Below are 21314 nucleotides of genomic sequence, written 5' to 3' on the forward strand. Positions count from 1 at the left end.
TATATATATATATATATATATATATATACATACATATATATGTGTGTGTGTTTGTGTACACACACACAATTAGTTTTCACATACCTCCCTGATCACTCTTAACATCAATGTATTTGTGAAAGAGAATGAATGAACAAAGAAGGGTGGAACAAAGTGTGGTTTTGCGCTTTCTTGAAATCATAAATCCAAGATTTAGTTTAAAGCACATGTGATTGGCAAGCAACCACAAAAAAGTGTCTTGTCTTTCAGTAACGGCATTGTTGTGGTGTAAACCATCTTAGCAAAACATATGCAACTATAATTGGACAGCCAATGCAAATGATCAAATATCTTGTATGTATTCCTCAATGTTGCAGAGTCGAGGAAAAATACAGATGGGAAAGTAAGGGCAGATGTAAGGCAGTGGGGGGAACTACATAAACACTGCATGCCGCATGTCTCGTCAAGGGTTTTTGGTGGATATTAGGGAGCTTGACAGAAATACCAAGTAGAAACATTGAATTTCCATCTGTAACTTAATACGGTGCACAAAACTTATCTGTCACTGAACAGAATCGAAATGAAAAACAATGTGAACTTCCAAACGTCCAACATTGTGAAACAAAGGCAGCTTTCATCAGTAACCAAATGCAATGCACAAAATATTTTTTTTTTCTTTGTGGACAAGGTTTGCCAATCAATGACTTCATTTGATGAGCGACTTTCTAACTTTGTGGAGCATTTTCACCCCCGCATGTTAATCCCAGGGAAGTGAAGCAAGGGTTTTATTAAACCATAAAAATATGACAATATAATCAATGAACAACTGGTTTTCTTTTTTTTTTTTGAATAGAATCAACAGATTTTATTTCTTAAATTCATATTGTGTACAGACTAGAAGCAAAGCTAAATTGATTTTTTTTTTTTTTTTTTTTTTTTAACAAAAAGCTCTGCTGTAATGTAATTCTGAGAACATTTATTGTGCAGACCTCAGAAGTCAGGGTCAAAACCCAGGTCTGTCTTGTTAAAACTAGCAAATAACATTACTCAAAATTATAAATATTTCATACTATATGAACTTCATGCAGGGATCCTAGCGTAAAACACGCACTGATAACAGTGTTTTCAGAGAAAAAAGCAATACAGACTCACACCCTCACTCACTCACACCGAATAAGCGCTGTGCCAGGTAATGTGAGGTGCTTATTCGGTTGAAGTGCAACAAAGACTCGTAATTGTTTTGAGATGGTCCACTTCAGTCGCGTTCACTTGCAGTGCTTGTAGTATGGCAGACCTTCGACCATGTTACAACTAATACTTATGCAAGACTATGAACCACATTTAACATTTCCATAAAGATGACCAATTCAGAGAATGGTCAAGGGAGGACAAATTACTGACACTCACCACTTGAACTTGTCCATCCTCTCCAATGTGATGGAACTGGACTTGCTGATTGGCCAGTGTGTAGTGCAGGGTCTGTTGAGTGGCTGCTTCTATGTGGGTGGCTTCTTCTGAGAGGCATCCCTCTGTTCCAAAGCAGAAACACTGAAATTACAATGCTGCTTATGTGCTTATGTGAGTGGGTCAGAAATTAAGACTAGCTGAGTTCCCACTGCCCTCAGAAATGCGCAAAATGTAAATTGTTCAATAGCAAACTAGTAATGTAAACACAGAAAAAACAATGTCTTAAATATTGCAAATATGTTTTCCATTCATGCATGAGGTGGTTTGGGAAGATGGCGGGGTCGGAAGGCCCAAGGGCCTGGGTCCCTGCTGCACCCCTGTCTCTCCTATTGCTTTCCTTTCCCATCTAAGATATCGGGGCACTTAACAGCGAAACCACCCGCTCTGTCTCCCTCTGTTGGTCATTGTTTTGTTTATGTTCCTCTGGACGGATTGTAACTCGGGAAGTAAATTCCTTGCGTGTTTTACATACTTGGCCAGTAAATCTGATTCTAATTCAGATTTTTGAGACGTGTCGATATCACAGGAGATTGCAAAAGTGTAATGGAAACACATTTCCACTTGTCATGTGACCTCGCCTGGTCGCATTCAAAGGGTGAAACCCAGTATTCCAGCTCTCCAGCAGCAACATGCTGTCTGTCCAGCAACGCCTCCGGCAGCCATAGCAACAAGTGCTGGTTCGACAGAGGACCAGCGAGAGACAGAGGGAATGGGGGTTTCCTGGGCGACTCCGCCAAGCCTTATTTAGACAATCTCAACGATGGCAGATCAAACAACGCTGGCAATGCTGCAGACCCCTGACGCCCGCTCGTGGGCCAGTCTCCGCCAAGGCAGCAAAACATGGCCAGCGTGCCCTGAGAGCAGTCCACACCAGTTGGTAGCTGTGCCAAGAGTGGGGGACACTGTCCGTGTGTAGGGCGCAGCGAGTACTGTCCCGGGGCCCCAGGGGAAGCGGCAAGGTCCAGGCAGGGGAGTTCTGTAGAGCGGATGGGTGCAGCGGAGACTGAGGCCCTTGACCTGATCCGGAGCCAGTCGTGGCACATCGCGGTGAGGGAAGTGCACCCAGCCCGAACCCGCTGGGTTGAATCTGCCGCGCAGGCTGTTCAGGCCCCACCCTTTTACCTCTCAACGGTTTCACGCCCTATCGCAAGTCTTGAGATGTTATGAGAATTATAGGATCTCGCAAGACAGAACATTATGAGCATTACACCTCAGAAGCCAAACACTCTTCAATGGAAACACCTACAAAAGAAGCAAGTATACTTTTATCGATATTGTAAAAATATTGTTTTTATTTTGCAAAAAATTGTAATGGAAAACCCAGCTCGTGATTCAAGCAAATATTAAAAACTGCTCCTCATAATCCATTCTTGTATTCATGTATGGGGCATATTACTGTAGAAGTACTGTAAAAGCTTGATGTTTTTAGCCATCATCCAGTGCTCCGTCCAGAAATGAACTGGCAAAAATAAGTGTTGACATTTTGTTGCATCATTGTTTTTGCATATCATACAATTGAAAATATGAATCGTTTTGAGTTTTTATAAAAAGCCAAGCCATCTGTGGATAAGGTTATTTATATTTTACCTGTATGCCAGATATTAACACACACAAACAAGTGTGAGCAAGTAATCAAAACGATAGACCTCAAAATATAAACACTTCTCCAGAAACCTGACATTCCTGAATGGATAAGTCATATGACTCCAGTGCACTTAAAGGAAAAAAAAAATAACAACAATAATAATGATAAGAAGAAGAAGAAGAAAAATAATTCACACCAATGAAATGCTATAAATACTGAAAAAAATCGTCTCAGAAAATGTTTAGTGGTTTTAAGATAATTTCTTGTAGTAATAAAATTAACCACTATGAGTGTCTGAACCAAGAGTGAATAAGAGTGAATGAGGCTATCACTCCGAAAGACGGGGCGTGACCCATGTATTATAATTAGAGATGAAAAAAAATAATAATAAAATAAAATAAATAAATGAATAAATAATTTTAAAAAAGGTATGCTGATGTGATAGAACATATTTTTTTGCATATTACTGAATTTAATAGTGGATTTTTAAAACGAATACACATTGACAAGTTTTTTAAAAATCTACACACGGACCCTTTATGTAATTTTTTTTTTTTTTTTAAGTGTTTTGGTTTTTTTTTTTTATTATTATTATTTCCTTTATACTTGGGTTCTGGTTTCAAAACTAGCTATCCATCATTTTTTTCTTTGTTGTGTATGTAATATGTGGAAGTGGTTAAACATTTATACGGTTTCACAAAATTCACAGTAATAATGGCGCTCCAAGGGTAACTGTAACTACAATGTGGCCCGCAACAAAAATTAGTCTGACACCACTGGTTTAGTGTGAAATGAATGGTTTACTTTTAACCACTATTAAAATCAAACGTATTAACTTGAATTTTTTTTAGTGATATGTTTTTTAACTTGCACGAGAGACCTTTATTTTTGAAAACCTCCTGAAAATAAATTCACGAGTGTAAATGCGTATGCACCGAGCTCCCACTGATGGGATAACCTGCTGTGTAGACAAAAGCAGAGCAATTTGGCAACCAAGTTCAGATTAGCAGCAGGTAAGCTACAGTGTGTATTGACAATGTGCCTGTTGCGGACACGGTCGTGTCTCTTACTGCAGATGAGAACACACAACTTGTTTTGTATGGAAACTACAAATGCTAATATTAGCTGCTTATTTGCATTTGAGTTGACACACCGTTTAATTGTTAGATGTGTCACTTTTGGCAATAGAATTAATGAATTAAAAACAGGTACATGTATTGTGTCCTCGGCAATTATGCATATAGATGAGGTATGACAAAATATTGGCCCTTAGAGACCATTTGGTACAATGACACAGCAAAAGTCAAAGGATTTTGTGCCAATTCATTTTGGTGTGAGGTGTCATTTAACAATGACATCTTTACGTCACCATCACTCACAAATTCCTGTTTTCATGCAGGACAAAACCAATGTGGTGTATAGACATTACCTGAGCCTGAACCACGAGGCGTGCGTTTGGAGAAGCTCTTGACAGCCAAACTCTGACCACGCTGCTTGCGTCTCCAGGCAGTGCGACACTTCGAGTCAATGCTTTGCTTGATGCGATACCAGTCTGACTCTGAGATCCCAAATTTGTGGAATAAGTGGCCTGTGGAAAAGCAGAGGGGGTGGGGGGGGGATACATACCGGTAAATACAAGGAAAATAAATCATTCTTGACAGTAGTGTTGCACCAAGTACCAGTCCCAGTATCGTAAATTTTATGGGGACAAAAATAACACGAGATCATCATCATCATCAAGGTGCTTCAACTCTTTGTCCAGCTACTCAATGGAGGCAGCATACAGCGCGTCAGCCGTGCACAGAAGGCGGAAGCCCATCTCTGACACGCATCAGGTTAAATCCTTCCCGGATAAATAAACAGTAAGTACATGCATATCCGAGTCTGGATGTGTATTTTGCCTTATTAATGGCCATCTAACTTCAGTATCACGATTTACGTTTTATAAAGGTCGATGTGCGCACTTTGAGCCAGCTTCCTCACTCGCTCCCATTCTAACTCAAGCACATTCTGACCCGCTGGGTGTATTTTGGCAATGTAAACTGCACGCTTATCTATTTAATTCCAAAAACACAATATGTATATGGCCAGTGGGGTCTCCAATTATCACGCGATCGCTATCTTAAAGCAATAGCGTGCTGATCACTTTGATCACTCATGCCATGTACCAGGAAGATGCGTGAAAGTCAATACAGTGTTTGTCTCATCATCACTCGCATGCACAAGGTGCATTTCAAAGCAGTCAGAAATTGGAAAGTCATAAAAAGTCTACCAATGCATTAAATGTTAATAAGTACCAATATCTAAACCCGTGGAGCTTTGAATCAAGCTATACAAGCTGAGAAGAATGATGGAGTGAAATCACTTTCTGTCACGTTTGCGTACAAGGCAGGGAAAGGAACTGCTTCGTACGCAACAGTGCGAACGAGAATAAGTGGATCCCGAAGTAGCAGACACTGACAAGGCTATTGTCTCAAAATAATATTTATTACAAACGAAAAAAACTCCGTCTAATGGAAAACAGAAAACGCTGGTCAGAACGAGAACCAGGAAATAATGAAATGCGAAAAACAAAACGCTTGCGAAAAAAGGGCAAGGAAAAGGATAAGACAATATACTAGGATAAGAGTATCTTCAGACTAATCCCCAATGGGATGACGAACGAGTAGCCAGCAACAATCGAATACAGTGTACGAGCATGGGCAATAGCAGTGGCACGGCAAGCAATACTCCGGCAATGAGACGACAGCCGGAGTGCTTAGATATAGCAGGTGAAATCATACACAAATGGACAGCAGGTGTGCAGGCAGCAGAATGAAAGCCTGCCACCTGCTGCCAAATACGGAATATGACACTTTCCTATTTGACTTGACTACAATCAATGGTCCATCTGGTCACATATGTTCCAGTACCCAATCAAATCGCTTGGCTTCCATCTGCCATTCCAGTGGTTGGGATGTCAAAAGTTAAATATTCAATGAGGTTTTATCCCTCCCGAAGGCTATAATAAACAAGAAATCTTTTGGCGCCCTAAGACTTTTGTACAGCTCTGGATATATATATATGTATAAAAATGTTACACGTTTTCTCTTCAATTGCTTAAAGGTTTTTAAAAATATTCTACATGTATTTGTAATTTTTTTTCAAAAATATTCTTATTAATAGCCTTGATGTAATTGTTTGAATTAATATTTTTTTAAATGAAGTTATTTAGCTGTCAGCTATTATTTAACGGCTTTTTACTCATGTTTTAAGTTTTTGCTATACCGGTTTTGAAGTATTTTATGAAAGTATAGTATATCAAGGTCAAAATTTTGGTATCGTGACGTAACTTTACACAGATATCCACAAATATAACAATCAGAAGACCGCGGATGCCAACTTTGATGCAGCATCACAAACAAAGTGCATTAAAATGGACAAACTCTTAAAATTTCCTAAAAGTGTTCAATAATCCAAAGGAGCGATTTAATAAAAACAGAAGGAATTACTGATTTTGTCTACACCTTCACCTTCAAGTGTTACTGCAGTCCTATGAAACATCCTTCCCTCAGGAAAACAAGTAAATATGAAACTGCCGCTGTTGGTGGCTGACCTAATGAGCTGTCTGTGACAGGATTTACATCTCAAATCTACATAAATGCATAGCCCAGTCAAACTGAAGGTTATCTGCATAAATGTCATGTGGGGGAAAAAGGAGCCCTTTCACATCCGGTGGCACCAGTTCAGACAGGAGGAGCAGGTGCGCTCTCATTCCTTTCTCTCTCTCTCTCTCTCTCTCTTTTTTTTTTTTTTTTTAGGAAGGCCGAGTGAGCCACTCAATTGGCTCTGCTCTCGTTCCTGCATACCATTGTACCCTCGCACGAATCGGGTATGCACTCCATACACATGTGCAAAATACAGTATGGCGCTACAGGATTCAAACAGGAATAAAAGAGCTCAGTGACTTGAACGTGACTCTTTTTAGATCATTCTTCCAGACATGTGCTTGTCATTTAGAGTCTGGTATGTTATAAAATGTGTTGCACATTAATGCTTGTGTGCAATGATGAGTGCATGTTGTTGTAGCTCACCATGGGAATAGAGAGTGCAGCCTGTTTCTGTGTTCAATTCAATGCTGCTTTGTAATGGCGGGAGGGTGAAATTTGGGAAGTTCTCATGGAGTTCATTTACTGATTCGAGGGGGTAAGGATCTAATAATCCTTGGCTGAGTGAAGATTTATGTGCATTACTTTGATATACAATCAGCTCTACACAAATCATGCACTGGTGGTGTATGGAAAAACACTGCACTGACTCATGGGTCAGAGTGAAGTCATTGAATAGTAGCACCAGGACATCTTCCAAAAATGCACAAAAATCAAGCAAGTGGCAAGACTCACAGCGAATGCCATAAATCATGAGCGGATCCAGCTGCTTCTTGCCATGTTTGCCCTGTCCAGAGAGGTTGGACATGGCCTGGACCTCCCGATGGAAAAGGTAGTCCAGCAGTGTGAGAGCCATTTTTTCTGCCGTGCGGCAGTTGGACGATATATGGAGCATGTCGGCTGGCGAGACTGGACAACGAACACGCACCTCTGGGTTACTGTCATCACCTAACCATGTGCCCCCTGGGTAGTCTTCTGAAAAGCACAAATAAAAAAGTCAGAGCTCTCCACAAGCACCCCTAAGATCATTATTCATTGTGGAAAATGGTTATCAACCCACTTTAACATTAACATTGAAAAACTGCTTCGCTGATCCCACACTGCTAAGAACATGTGACATAAATTATGTAATCCAACAGCTCCCCCATATGGCGTAAAAAGAGAAGTGGAATTTCAGCTCGTGAGTCTTGAAAAGTGTGAAACTCACAGTAAAAACAAGCAAGCAACTACAGCATAAAAGAGCGAAGGCAAACTAAGAATTACTTTTTCAAAAATGATACTTTTCTGTAATACAAAAGCAAATTACAAATAAAGAGCCGCGAGAACAAGTTTTATCAACGATCTTAATTTTACCCAAGCAAAAATGTCCTTGTGAAGTTCTTGAAAACATTTTGTCTTCTTCAACGTGAGACGGGAATGTATTTGTATATTCCACCCTCAAGTGATTAATAACATTAAAGTAATCTGGTGAAGTTCCAGTGTGTAAAAAGCAAGGACCCCATGTGAAAATGAACATCTGCGATAGCCACTCTCTAAGATGATGCTGTGTCAAAAACACATCATTCATCCCCAGCTGATATAACGACATGGGCTCATGGTTACTTTGGCAAAATGTTAACTCTAACTCCAATAAGTAGTTACATCCACAAATGCCAGGTAAAACACGACTGAGCCCAGACATCCTGTCGACTACTTCCCAGCCTGTGAGACATCTGGTCATCTCACAGTGGAAACTTGTTTGGTCGTGAAACTAATCCATAACTCAGGCATTTTTTTGGAAGAAATGGAAGCAACGTAGTCCAAAATAAAAATGAAAAAGATCATCTTGGCTATTGCCAACCACCCCAAAGGCCAAGGACTGTGATTGAATGGAGCCTCCTTTGGTCAGTGGCAATGCCTTTGGCAAAGATAACTTATACCTCAATAAAATACAACAATACAGAGTTGACATGGATTTTTATTCAATAAACCATCTGAACTTTTTCTGGTTTGATATTATGGTGCTCTTAATAAGACTTGACACAGACGCCATTACAAGTACACACTGTAATGAAATGTAGCCCAGTGTGATATAGTTTGTCGGTAGTATCTTTAGCCAACCATCTGTCACTATTACCTGAGAGCAAAAACAGAACATAGTAAAACAAAAGTTGCTCCAGTGTTGATTTGTGACGACTGAAACCAGCACATTTCTAAGACCAAGAGTGTCACACAAAGTTTATTAATGACCGTGTGAAAATAATCATCCTGCTTAATACTGTGCAGTATTTTACATGTATGTGTCCTTGGCGAAGCTGCGACATCTTACCCTCTGAGTTGAGTGTGATGAGTGTCACATTTTGGCCATTTTGCGCATTGTTGGGATGGCCACCATTGGAAACCGTGTCACTCGCCTCAGAGCCGCTCTCCACTTCCTCCTGACTCTCCTCAGGGCCTGGCACCTTCACCAAGATTGTGTTTTGGCGCCTCTTAGCCACCGTGCTACATATAGATACACATCTTTAGTGAGGTAGGTCAGACACGTGGGAATACAAACTATAGCTGTACAGAGCCCACTGTAACTATCCATCCATTCAGGTTACGATACAATTTATCCACACTTCGGTAGGGCAACGTTTAGATTTAAACGATTCCGGTTCTTTGTTTCGATTCTGGAATTATTGATTTAAATTCTTCAAGGGAGGGCGGCCTGTTGGTCCAGTTGTTAGCGCAGTGGTGCCGGCTTCAATTCCAGCTCCGGCCTCCCGATGTGGAGTTTGCTTGTTCTCCCCGGGCCTGTGTGGGTTTTCTCCGGGTACTCAGGTTTCCTCCCTCATTCCCAAAACATGCATGGAAGGCTGATTGAACACTCAAAATTGTCCCTAGGTGTGAGTGTGAGCGTGGGTGGTTGTTCGACTCTGTGTGCCCCGCGATTGGCTGGCAACCGGTTCAGTGTCCCCTGCCTACTGCCCGAAGACGGCTGGGATAGGCTCCAGCACCCACTGTGACCCTTGTGAGGATAAAGCGGATCGGAAAATCGATGGATGGATGAATTCTTCAAGGGGCAGGGTCAAAAAAAGTGTGCATGGTTTAAATCAGGGGTGTCCCAAGTCTAAACCACGACCACCCGTTTTTAACGACTTGCTGTACAGACTAAAATAACATTTGACAGGGCCTGTGTCATTTGTCTTCATCGTACTAGGGTATTTCCTTCAACGCTGTGAGGCAAGGCAAAAGAAGAGAAGAAGTTTTTTCTCATTTCCCACGTCCTTGTTCTCAACCAATCAGACATCACTCTATAGGGAGACTGGCCACCCCATAATCTTGAAAAATCATTGACGTTTTGCTTTGTCAGTTAAAGTGTTTTTGGTTTTTTTCTTTTAACAATACAGTATAGCTTCACATATCTTTACTTGCACTGATGGATTGGTTTAGTGTTAAATGAAAGCTGTGAAGGCAGCTCTTGCCTCTTTTCCTTGCATGTACCTTGGAAAAAAAACTTTGGACAATCCTGGTTGAAATAGAGAAGCTGACTGGTGATTTTTGCATGAACTCATTTAAACGTGTCGACAAATTGCATTTCCATTAATACTGTTATTCTCACACATTATTTTTAACCAATAATAATACTTCAGACCTCTGAAATTGAATTTTCAAGTTAATAATTTTTCACTTTCACTAAAGAGCTTTATTTTTGAAAATCTGATGAAAATAACTTCACACTGGAGTGTAAATAAGTATTAATTAATGTTCCTGAGCTCCAACTGATAGGTAAACCTGCCGTTTGATACAGAAAAGCACAACTACTTAACAACCCAATTCAAATTAGCAGCAGATATTGTGTGTGTTCACAAGATGGCTGTTGTGGGCCCAATTCTCTCCATTATTGCTGATGAGAGCACTCACTCACTCGCTTGCTTTGGAAAATACTGACACTAATCTTAGCTGGTTATTTGCATTTAAGCTAACCCCCTGTTTAGTTGTTCGATGTGTCAGTGGACATATTTTATTGCTTAACTCACCCGATTATGACACTGAAATTCAGCATGCTCTAGTCTGATGCTCAGAGTGGGAGGGAGCACCGAGCTTGTCAAACACGGCACTTTGTTAACCTCTACACGTCAATATCATCTTACTGTAAGTGTTGCACAGAGGCTACTCTTCATTTTGTTTCACAAAGTTAAGCCAGGCTTTCGGTAAGTGTCGTGGTGTCCATACCCGCGTTATTCTCGTCAAATTATGGTACTACCAGCGTAGGACGACAAGCTACTCACTTGCTCAGCAGGTTTTCTAGCGAAGGATCTTCCTGCTTCATGGACTCACTGCTCACAATCACATTTGTTTGTGGAACAACACTATAAGCAAAGTGAAGAAACCAGAGTTAAGTTGATACATTGGAAATCTCCAACTAATATGAAGAGGCCCGAACTCAAATTATATTAGTGTGCGTTCCGCGAACCCATGATGCTTACCATCGCACTTTGTTCCAAGTCTGAGTGGCACCCTGGGGTGACCCAGCAACCATAGGAACTTGGATGGAATTCTTGGCACAAGGCACCATGCTGTCCAGCTTTTGTGCAAGAGCCTTACATGTGGCATCCAGAGCCTGCAGCTTAGATTCAATGCCTTCCAATCTTTGGCTGACTGATGCAGTGAAGGAGACCATCAGGTTCTGAGAAGAAGGTTGTTCCAACACAGATGTAGCAGCGGTTCCCAAATGTAAAAAAAATAAAGTCGGCAGTAAAAAGAGGGTTTGGAACTGTGTCCTTTGTACAACAGCTTAAATACCTTAATATAGCCTATGTCCTGGTTGTTGCTGCTGTTCTCTTGGCTGTTGCTGAATTTCCTCTTTTTCTTCTGAGGACTCGCCTCATTTTGGCCTTGATTGTCCAGCATGTTTTCTATGACGTTAAAGACACATTTGACTGACAAGCACAGGTCAAAGGAACGTCAATGTCTTTTCGCATCGCATTCAATAACTCTTACCTGTTTGGCCCGCTAAGTTAAAGTCCTCCACTGTTATTTGTACAATTTCTTCCAATTCCTCTTCGGACATAGCTCGGAGCTAGAGTAAGATGAAATAAGCTTTTTAACAGACAACTTGGACTACCCTCTGAAAAGCACCCTTTACTATACTTAAATAACAGCAGGACATTTAAGATAAAATGACTGATTCGATTTCAAAGTTCCATACTCTATGCGCATGGTGGCTAAATTTTAGAAATCAAGTTAGATGTTTGAAAGTTTCCATGGAAGTGGATGACAATTAAAGGAGATAAACTGGATAAATGTGTCCAATATTGTTGCAGATAAGTCAACAATTCTGCAAGCATTTCATACTGCGTGACACCCAATGCTGAGGTTTTCATGCATCTTAGGGTTATCTGACTGGTTGACAACCAGTTCAGGGTGTACCCCGCCTACTGCCTCAAGACAGCTGGGATAGTTTGCAGCCCGCCCGCGACCCCCGTGAGGATAAGCGGATTAGAAAATGGATGGATGGATGATTGATGCGGTGTCTCTGTGTGAAAGCAGATGCAGCTGCATCCCTAACCCGGTTTGCTGAATTCTGTACGTATTAACAATTAAAAAATGTTTTTGCGCATTTCTCCATTGTGAGAAAAATAAAGGTTTTCTTAGTCTTTCTTATTAAGGGCCCATGTGGATGAATGATTCCGATATGGCTCTCCTCCTGCAATTTTGCAAGATCTCTTGTGTAAAAGAGGTGTCTGATTATGATATTCAGTGCTGTTGTCTACTGGCGGCTGCAATTATGCTCGTCATCAAAGGAACATTCTTTTTTAGCAAAAGTTATTTGCTGTGCTTTTGCAATGCGCAACAATCATTTTGATGCAACAAGCTTGTATTTGAAATATGCAATTTGGACCTTGGAATAAGGTTTGATACAAATGATCCCCATTGACCATCAAAAGTATCTCCTCCATTTTTTTTCCAAACACAGAAAAATATACTTTTGAATAACTCACTAATTGTGAAGACGACCCATGCTTTTCATTAGATAGCATGAAATTAAGACACAGTGGTGTCTTGAGCTACAAATTTAATTTATTCCATGACCAGTCGTACACTCGTAACCCAAAACACTGCAATCTCAAACCTTTATTTTAATTTGTATGAATGGAAATTATATTAATCTGTACCGCCCTGTGCCCCCCATCCCCCCATATTTTTTTTAAATAAGGAAAATCACTCTGTAGTATTTTGCTTTATTAAAAAAAAATGTGTAGCTCTGTGATAATGTGCTTTATTTTAAAAAAATGTGTAATAACGCAACTAAATGGGGTCTAAACAACAGTTTCTTCAGCAGGATTTACCATAATGCTACAATTTAATTTATTGAGCTGCTCCGTCTCGTGGGACCACTTTGGCCACCAGGAGACAGTATTATAGAATTATGCAGACAGGTGGCTTTTTCCAGGTACTCTGCCTTCTTGCTACATTCCAAAAACATGCATGTTAAGTTCATTGATGCCCTCAGGAGTAAATGACTTAATTGTGTGCGTCGACATGTAACCTGTAATTGAATGGTGACCAATTCAGTGTCCTTGAACTTCAAATATCACAATCAGTTTGTAAAAGCTCCTGCTCACTCACCTTTGGACCAATTGAGAATGGCTTCATAAAACGGAGGGATTGACAATTACAGTGCATTTCCACCAAGAAAAAAATCTGCGCTTCCAAACATTTGGACTACAATATAGTGAACCGTTGAACATTTCGATATTTTTTTATGATAGTGCACATGAACTATGGTCGTGTGGACATCTTCCTACTGAGAGAATAAAGATCCACCTATGAAATGCAGGGTAAAAAAAAAAATTAAAAATCATACTTTTATTGTCTTGTATAACTGTAGCAGCTCATTTATAAGAACTTAAGTGTTTGAAACAAGCAGGTCACAGGGCTAGTCCCGCTGCAAACAAATTAAAGAAACTACTGTACTGTAGTTGTTGGTGATGTGATGTTCAAGTGCCTTTAAAAAATGCAGTGACCTGACTCCCACTAACTGAGTGGACTTTTTGCTCAATATGACTACCTGCATGTGTGTATGATCTGCTTCTCTATGTGGTGTGCAACCTAAGACCATAGCGTGCGTGGAATTTCCCAGTAAGGGATCATAGTAAGTATGAGTTGCATGAGAAAACGTCCAGGAGTCCAGACTGGTGTCACAAAAGATGCATTACAAATCCAAAATACAAGTTTTCCCTTACAAAGTGACCTGCTTGGAACCGAATGCACTTTCTCATCCTTCTCTACCACACCTTCACGGTCTCATGGGAAGATTCTTGCAGGCTCATCTGCAGCTACATCATCAGGGCCATCATGATGTCATCCATTTCTTCAAACCAGGATCCTTTAATGACCCCTTTGAGCCTGGGGAAGAGGGAGGGAAATCACACGAACCAGGTCGCAGTGAGCCGGGAGGTTACGCCAGCATTGCGATGCTCATCTCTGCCAGGAATATACTATGATAGTTTGGGCACTTTGGTCAAGCCCATTGTACGGTGAAGCTCAATTTCTCCTGGCACATCTCTCACGCAATCAAAGGAAACGACACAGCAACTCTTTGATGTGCTGGTTTATTGTCTGCCCCTCACTCACATTTTGAAGTTTGGGGTTTGCAATCCATCTTTTATTGACATCTCATACAATAATTGTTTTAATATAAAGGCTAGACATACATGAACATTTACATCTCTGTGGTAACATTCATCAGCCCATGCAATATTTGAACCGCTTATCCTCATGAGGGTTACGGGCGTGCCGGAGCCTATCCCAACTGGCTTCAGTTGGGATAGGCTCCAGAACACCCTAAACTGGTTGCCACCCAACCGCAGGGCACACATTGACTACCAACCAACAACACTCACAATTACGCCTAAGACCAATTGAGATTGCTCAATTTACCTACCATGTGTGTATTTTGGAATGTGGAAAAATGAAATGAGGAAACGACTACCCGGGGAGAACATGCAAATGTCACATAGGAAAGCTAGATTCAAACACACAAACTCCCCACTGTGCGGTGGATGTGTAAACAAGTCAACCACCGTGACACCCTGTAACATTTATCCGTCCATTATCTGATCCGCTTATCCTCACAAGGGTCGCGGACATGCTGGAGTCTATCCCAGCTGTCTTTGGGCAGTCGGCAGGGTACAACATGAACTGGTTGCCAGCCAATGGCAGGGCACACATAGACAACAATTCGTGCTCACAATCACACTTCGGGACAATTTAGTGTTCCATTAACTTGCCATGCGTTTTTGGAACGTGGGAGGAAACCAAAGTACCCGGAGAAAACATGTAAACTTCACACAGGAAGGCAATATAATGCACTACTGCAACATGACTAACGTGTTTAATTTGTTTGCACACAAAAATACCTCGTGATATGCGCAAGTGTTGATCGTGGAACACGGTAAATTCCACAAACACCCAAAGGATAAATGATACATTTCCCGTTTATTTTATCTGAACTTCGTACCTTTATTTAGTGTTAAATCTGAATTTTGTATTCAGTCACTACTGACTCTGTCAATGCATCTTTTTTGACGCCCCTGACCCAACGATGACATGAGCATTTTTTAGCTTTCACTGCACGTCGCAGTGTTGAAATACAAACGATGATTTTGTTTTCACATTTGAAGGATGCTATTCTGATGCAGTCTCTTTTGCTTTGATCAAAACCAAGCTTGTTTTTTGAGAATGATGCATCACTTGTGAACGAATTTCCGCATCGGGATATTTAAATACATGACAATAGACTAAGTAAGAGCGAACTACGAAACTACTACTTTTTTTATACGAAAACGCTAGCTAACATTAGCTGGCGCGAAGTCGTCTGCTAATGTCAAAGCAGATACAAACTGTCCCAAAAGCTAGCCTGGTGGTTAGCATGCTAGTTGGGCCTAAAGGCCAGAAAAAACGTTGTACGATCGTCGTTAACCCTTCGGGATGAAATGTCAGTGATATCTTGTTTAAAACCCATGAATTCCCTCACCACTGGCAAGCAAGGTATTCACAGTCAAGGATCGGCTTATATTACCGTGTGAATGATGAATTCTCGTGTTGTTTGTCGAGGTTCCGATAACGGCGTCGTTCCTCGCGAGAGATGAGCGAGTGAGGTAGCACGCCTGCTCACTGGTGCCAAGCGGAAACACCGTGGTGCGTTCAAGGACCCCGCATTCGCTTTACCGCCGTCAGCGTAGCAAAACACCTTCAGGTTTCACTTATGTCTACGGAACAGGTAGTCACTTAAACGGTTCAAATGAGTCATTAAAAAAAAATCTGCACATAAACTTGAGTTCAAGCACAAAAGCGTAAAATGCGAGGGGAAAAAAAATCTACGTTATCCTTTATTTCATGAACACTATACATACATAATATGTAAAACGGGCTCATGTATATTCAGCCCAAGTAGCGTATATTATACACTAGCCTGTTGTTTTCCACCCATAATCAGTTTGGATTCGATTTGTTATTAATTTATATATTTTAACACTAGGTAGTCCATAAGTGATCATTTTTTGATTGTGTAGCAAATGATATCAATATATACATACAGTAATACATATATTTGTATTTTTATATTTTATTTAGGAATGTACAGTATCTGTGTTGTGTTCATGTTCATCTCAGTCTTCCTGGTCAGCAGACATTATGCTCCAGTTATTTTAACTTTTTGCACATTTTGTGATCATTTTAGTATGCTTGTGGAGGCTCTCAGTCGTACAGGAAAGTTCCATCGTAGAAAGGGTTCCGTCAGTCGTCATCTGTACCTGTGGGTAAAAAACAAAAAAAAAAAAGGACGTTTCGCTTCTCTCACAGAAGCTTCGTCAGCGGTAGACAACTCTGAAGTCTCCGTGAAGAAGCTTTTTAGCGCAGAGCAATTTCCCGGAGTCTTCACGGAGACTTCAGAGTTGTCTACCGCTGACGAAGCTTCTGTGAGAGAAGCGAAACGTCCTTTTTTTTTTGTTTGTTTTTTACCCACAGGTACAGATGACGACTGACGGAACCCTTTCTACGATCATTTTAGTACATAATTTTCCCCCAAAATACATATTCAAATCAAAAAATAGATATTCACAACACCAGATTTCCAGTTTTATAATGAACAAAGAATGTGGATTACATTGATTTATAATGTAAATCAATCATAAAATGGAGTAGTGGGATTTGTTTCAAAAACATGTAAATAAATGACACAATTAAAAAGACGCATCTAATGTGTTCAACTGTGAATATAACAGATCTTCAAAGTTAACCCAATGGTTACACAAATAATTGCTCTGCTCAAACTTGCTTCAGGTCTGTCGGGTTGCAGCAGGTCTAGGACCTCCTTTTTTGCTGCAGGAAAAAAAAATAAAACAAGTTAAAAAAAATAATAATAATGACCCACATGTTCATTACTTATTCCCCCACCTTGCATCCTGTTTCTTGACAGGAATAACTAGTTTGAACTCAGGTGGGAGCTCATCCTCTGTGTATTGTTTATCGGTGAAATATACCCTCCTAATACGACAATTAGCATGAATCTGAAAGAAAAACAGATAATGATAAAACAGACATGGAGTTTTTTAGATGGCTTGCACAGGTTAAAGTTTACTCCTATCATTTGTTTATGGCAAGCATACATTACAGTGAATTTCTCATTTTGACCCATCCCATTGAACATAGCGCTATTAACAGATTCAGGTGCCTTTCTCAGGGGCACATCAGCTGTGGGGAAAAAAAAGGAACTGTTCATGGGCAGGGAGTCTAAGGTGAGGGAAACTTGAACCCAGGGCACAAATGTTTCACAAGTCACAATCACACTATAGATGCACGCATGCACGGCCACCCCTGGTCACCACTCACTGATGTGTTGTGTCACCTTTCCAACCTCACTGAAAAATTTCTGCTTATGCACCTGCCACACACGACAAACACTTCGGTTGTAGCTTAAAATGGTTATCTACCATTAAAGTAGAGTTGCAGCACAATGTTAATCACATTATTTTCATTTATAACAGACTTTGTTGAGTTCTGAGACTTCCCATACAGCATGCTGTACTGCAGGGCCTGGCAACTTGCGGCCCGGAAGCCAATTACTATATCTGACCTGACACTGTAGTGTTGTACCGGTAAAAAAATAATGAGCTCTTCTACTTAAAATGTAATACATAATAAGGTGTCTGTATTAAATATACAGGTACTCGATTGACCGTGTCACCCATGTGACCACGTGCGGCACTTTAATAAGGAAGTAATGCACAGGGAATATTTCTGGTAGTGCTGTGTTACGTAATTGTCTGATTAAAAAAAAAAAACAAATTTAAATTGCAGGACATACTGATTATGGACACCTCAAACACACCAATGTGGCCCCACGTCCCTCCCGGGGCTACTGTATCCCTGTCCAAGTATGCCTTCGCAATGAATCGGCAGGAGGGATCCCTCATGCTTGCATTGGTGTCCAGGAATTATTGTCGATGGTCTTCGCATGACTTCCACCTTGCCCTCACCTCAGATCAGACGAGACAGCTCACTGAATTTAAGCACATGAGTGCATAAAAACCAACTTAACAAGGTTAGTTGTTTGTTTTATATGTTATTTGGATGTTTCTATGCATGTGTTGCCTTATAGGAATAGTGTTGATGTGCTTCTGACTTGATTTGAAATTTTGGACGAATGCAAAGGAATCACTAGGCAGTATCCATCACATTGCTCGGTGTGCAGCAGACTTCTGATGAATATTACATTTGAATTTATGAAAAATCCAGGGAATTCCACTGGGTTCACATACTTTTTCTTGTAACTGTAATCGCCCACACTTGTTCGCAAAGAATCAGCAACGTCAACAAAGTGTGTGAGAGCGTGATAAGAATAGAGACCCCAGAAGTCATGTAAACAAGCTCACACTCTAAGGAGTAAAACCTGGTGTCAGCATTTGTGATGCGTTATCTTTTTATGTTTTATGATTAACTTCTTTTTATACGTTAGGCAATCAAGAATGTAAAAAAAAAAAAAGAAAAAAAAGGTTGCCGCATGTTTAAATGTGAATCACCTTTGCATTTCAGCCCTCTTTCTTTATTAAACTTTCAGTGTTTTTTACGTTTTAATACAGTATTACCATTGGTGAACTGGTTTATACACTCGTATAACAGCAGCCATCTCGTTACCTCTGCGTCCTGCGTCCTAGACGCATAATTTTCCCGCGGGACGCACAGTTCCAAATAATGTGCGTTTTTGGGACGCAAGGAAATTTCTCAGTCAAAACAAAACAAAAAAACTACGGTACATCTTTTTTCCAGCAACGATCGCAGTTTGATCATCGCCGCCATTGTTGTTTTGATCTCGCGTTCAGTAATCTCGCGTGACGAGATGTTCGTTCTCGCGAGACGAGATCGGCAGACCATTGCCAAGTTGTGTAACGTTAAAACAAGTGCTGCGAACAAGTGTTGCGAAAGTTTACTGTGGAGATATCACAGAGGAAGCAGCTAAAGTTGGATAGTTTTTTGCGATGATAATTGACTTTGAGAAAGCCTTGCATTATTGGAAGCAGAGTAAAGAGATGAGAATTTATTAACTCAAAGACTGAACCATGGGATGAAATAAGAACTTATTTCTCAGGAAATCTTGTATGCCTGAATTATTAAATTTTTTGCAGTATTTGTTTATAAAATAAACCTATTATCAACGTATATTGTTGTTGTATGTGTTCTTATCATATGCAATTGAATAAGTAGACCATTTCAGAATTTGAAATTTGGAACTCTCTAAATGCATAATGGGACTCATACTTTTCTGATCAGCGAGTCCCTGATACTCGCAGGGCTCACACTGTAAAATTGTCACTGTAACAGTTAAAATATTAGCAAGATGGCAACAGTTGGACGCCACTTGGACTGTGTCTTGGATCATTTCGATTTCTATTACTTTCCGTGCGTTCTTGAGCATTTTGTGACCACTTTCCTCTGCTGTCCGTACACACACACATACCTGCACACGCTGCGTCTCTACATAACTGGTTCCATAAGCCCTCCTGGTGATGTCTGCCAAGTTGAACTGAAACTGGTTCCAGCGGTCATCAACACTAATTGGCATAGTGCACATAAATGAATTCACTTGCGTCTTGCTGTGGTGATTACTTGCCCGAAACCGCCGGCGTAAATTCTGATCATCTAACACCTGAAAGTGGAAGGGGAGTAGACCAAGAGTATGGCTCACCATGAATGGCAATAGTTACTGTGTATAATCAACACGTGTTGAGTGCATGTTTCAGTGCCTGGACTTCAAAGCTGAAATATTTCCGGGTTTTCTTGACGATCATCACAAGAAAAGGCATTTTGATGCCAAGAGTCTGCCTGGGGTCAGCGGGACATGTGATGTAGTTGGTACTGCAGAAGCACAGGGAGATGATGACACAAAGATGACAATTTTTTAGCAGTGGTGCAGTGCTTCTAAACATTTTGAATTAAAACATCACATTCACCTGACGTTTGAACCCTCCACCTCCAACACGAGCGAGTTGATGTCATTGTCTGTAACTCGTTTGATATGACCATTTTTCACCTGTGAAACACAAAATGCAGTAGTATGTTTTTGTGCACGAGCGAGGCTTCGCTTATGCTCAACCATCGAGAGGAATGACAATAGTTCCATTTTATTTAGGAAAAGATGTTCATAATTTTTCATTGTCATACAGGTACAGATGTATTGCTTTTGGAAAGTAATGATGATACTCGGACATTTTGTGTACCTGCATTACAAATTACACAAATACAAGGATGAATGATTTCATGATCCTCAACTAAATTATGAAGAGGGTTAATTTTACTGACTGCACATATTTGGTATACAGTATTACAAATGTTTCTAACACAGTCGCAGTCAAGATCATACTTGCCACTTTGAACTCATTGTACAGTATTACTATGGCATAACTATACTGTCCATTTTACGACTTTTTTAGTTTAGATTCACATTTATGTTAAACCCGCTGCTGGTTTGTGTTTGTTGGTTGAATCTTATAAATACAAGTGTATGTGAATATTCCATCAATTTTTGACAATGGCGGTTTTTATTAATATTAAATATTGTCATGTTATATGATAAATTCAACAGTGAGTGCTCCAAAATGGAATAACACGGGGGTCATAAAACGTGCTGCAAGGAGTTTAAAAATGCAACCTGGAGGACAGAGGCACAGCCCAGGGAGACGACCAACCGGTTCACTCGCGAGTGACCTACCTTTATATCCCATATCTGAAGAGGTTTGCTGCCGATGCTATATAATATAGACAGAAATCCACCTTGAAACGTACTTCTAAACATGTTGTGCGTGTTCGGTACAATTTACCGACCCGATTGGGGCCGACATCCAGAAGCACGCTTCTTGTGTTGTGTATGCTGGAAGCTCCGCATGCTTTGCAAAAGCACTCAATCAAAGGCAGTCAAACACACGTTAACAAAACAAGCACACCTCATACCTTTCAGTCACACGCTGCGCGTCTTGATGGCATATTCGTCATTCTATTTCCTCAGTTAATCCATTTATCTTCGTAAATTTTAATAACTGACGACAGGCAACATTTAAAAAAATGTTTTTACTTCCAAAGCTTTACTTTTAAAGGACAACCATATATAATAC

The 21314-nt window shown here is 40.4% G+C and overlaps 2 protein-coding genes across 5 annotated transcripts in view; both read right to left on the reverse strand.

Moving 5' to 3' along the window:
• banp (BTG3 associated nuclear protein) overlaps window positions 1-16383 on the reverse strand; it is a 44728-nt gene extending 28345 nt beyond the window's left edge. Inside the window, exons 1-10 of one of the 4 annotated variants that reach the window (XM_019894143.1) lie at window positions 15728-16383; window positions 13941-14052; window positions 11644-11722; window positions 11446-11558; window positions 11130-11329; window positions 10932-11012; window positions 8987-9159; window positions 7414-7653; window positions 4461-4619; window positions 1387-1508 (exon numbers count right to left, since the gene is read on the reverse strand). In XM_019894143.1, the coding sequence (XP_019749702.1) occupies window positions 1387-1508; window positions 4461-4619; window positions 7414-7653; window positions 8987-9159; window positions 10932-11012; window positions 11130-11329; window positions 11446-11558; window positions 11644-11722; window positions 13941-13976 (1203 nt within the window). In that variant the 5' untranslated portion in view covers window positions 13977-14052; window positions 15728-16383. Of the gene's footprint in view, window positions 1-1386; window positions 1509-4460; window positions 4620-7413; window positions 7654-8986; window positions 9160-10931; window positions 11013-11129; window positions 11330-11445; window positions 11559-11643; window positions 11723-13889; window positions 14054-15727 lie in introns of those variants that run through there. The other 3 variants (XM_019894145.1, XM_019894146.1, XM_019894144.1) reach the window with 3 other exon arrangements.
• Window positions 16384-16763: 380 nt separating this feature from the next.
• Window positions 16764-21122, reverse strand: LOC109530372 (cilia- and flagella-associated protein 20-like). The gene is made up of 6 exons (XM_019894012.1): window positions 20915-21122; window positions 20157-20236; window positions 19950-20061; window positions 19664-19852; window positions 17104-17216; window positions 16764-17028 (listed from the first exon to the last, which is right to left on the reverse strand). The coding sequence occupies exons 1-6, from the start codon at window positions 20996-20998 to the stop codon at window positions 16986-16988; spliced, it is 621 nt and encodes a 206-aa protein (XP_019749571.1). The 5' UTR covers window positions 20999-21122; the 3' UTR covers window positions 16764-16985.
• Window positions 21123-21314: the final 192 nt, after the last annotated feature.

This window comes from Hippocampus comes, unplaced genomic scaffold (assembly GCF_001891065.2).
Source record: "Hippocampus comes isolate QL1 unplaced genomic scaffold, H_comes_QL1_v1.1 scaffold104, whole genome shotgun sequence".
Classification (NCBI taxonomy): domain Eukaryota; kingdom Metazoa; phylum Chordata; class Actinopteri; order Syngnathiformes; family Syngnathidae; genus Hippocampus; species Hippocampus comes.

Excerpts from the sequence above, each read along its gene's own strand:
- LOC109530372 (XM_019894012.1), bottom strand. The coding sequence starts at position 20,998 with ATGTTTAGAAGTACGTTTCAAGGTGGATTTCTGTCTATATTATATAGC. Across the intron at positions 20,237-20,914 it reads TTCAGATATGGGATATAAAG|GTGAAAAATGGTCATATCAA; the intron begins GTAGGTCACTCG and ends TGTGTTTCACAG. Across the intron at positions 19,853-19,949 it reads ATTTCAGCTTTGAAGTCCAG|GTGTTAGATGATCAGAATTT; the intron begins GCACTGAAACAT and ends TTCCACTTTCAG.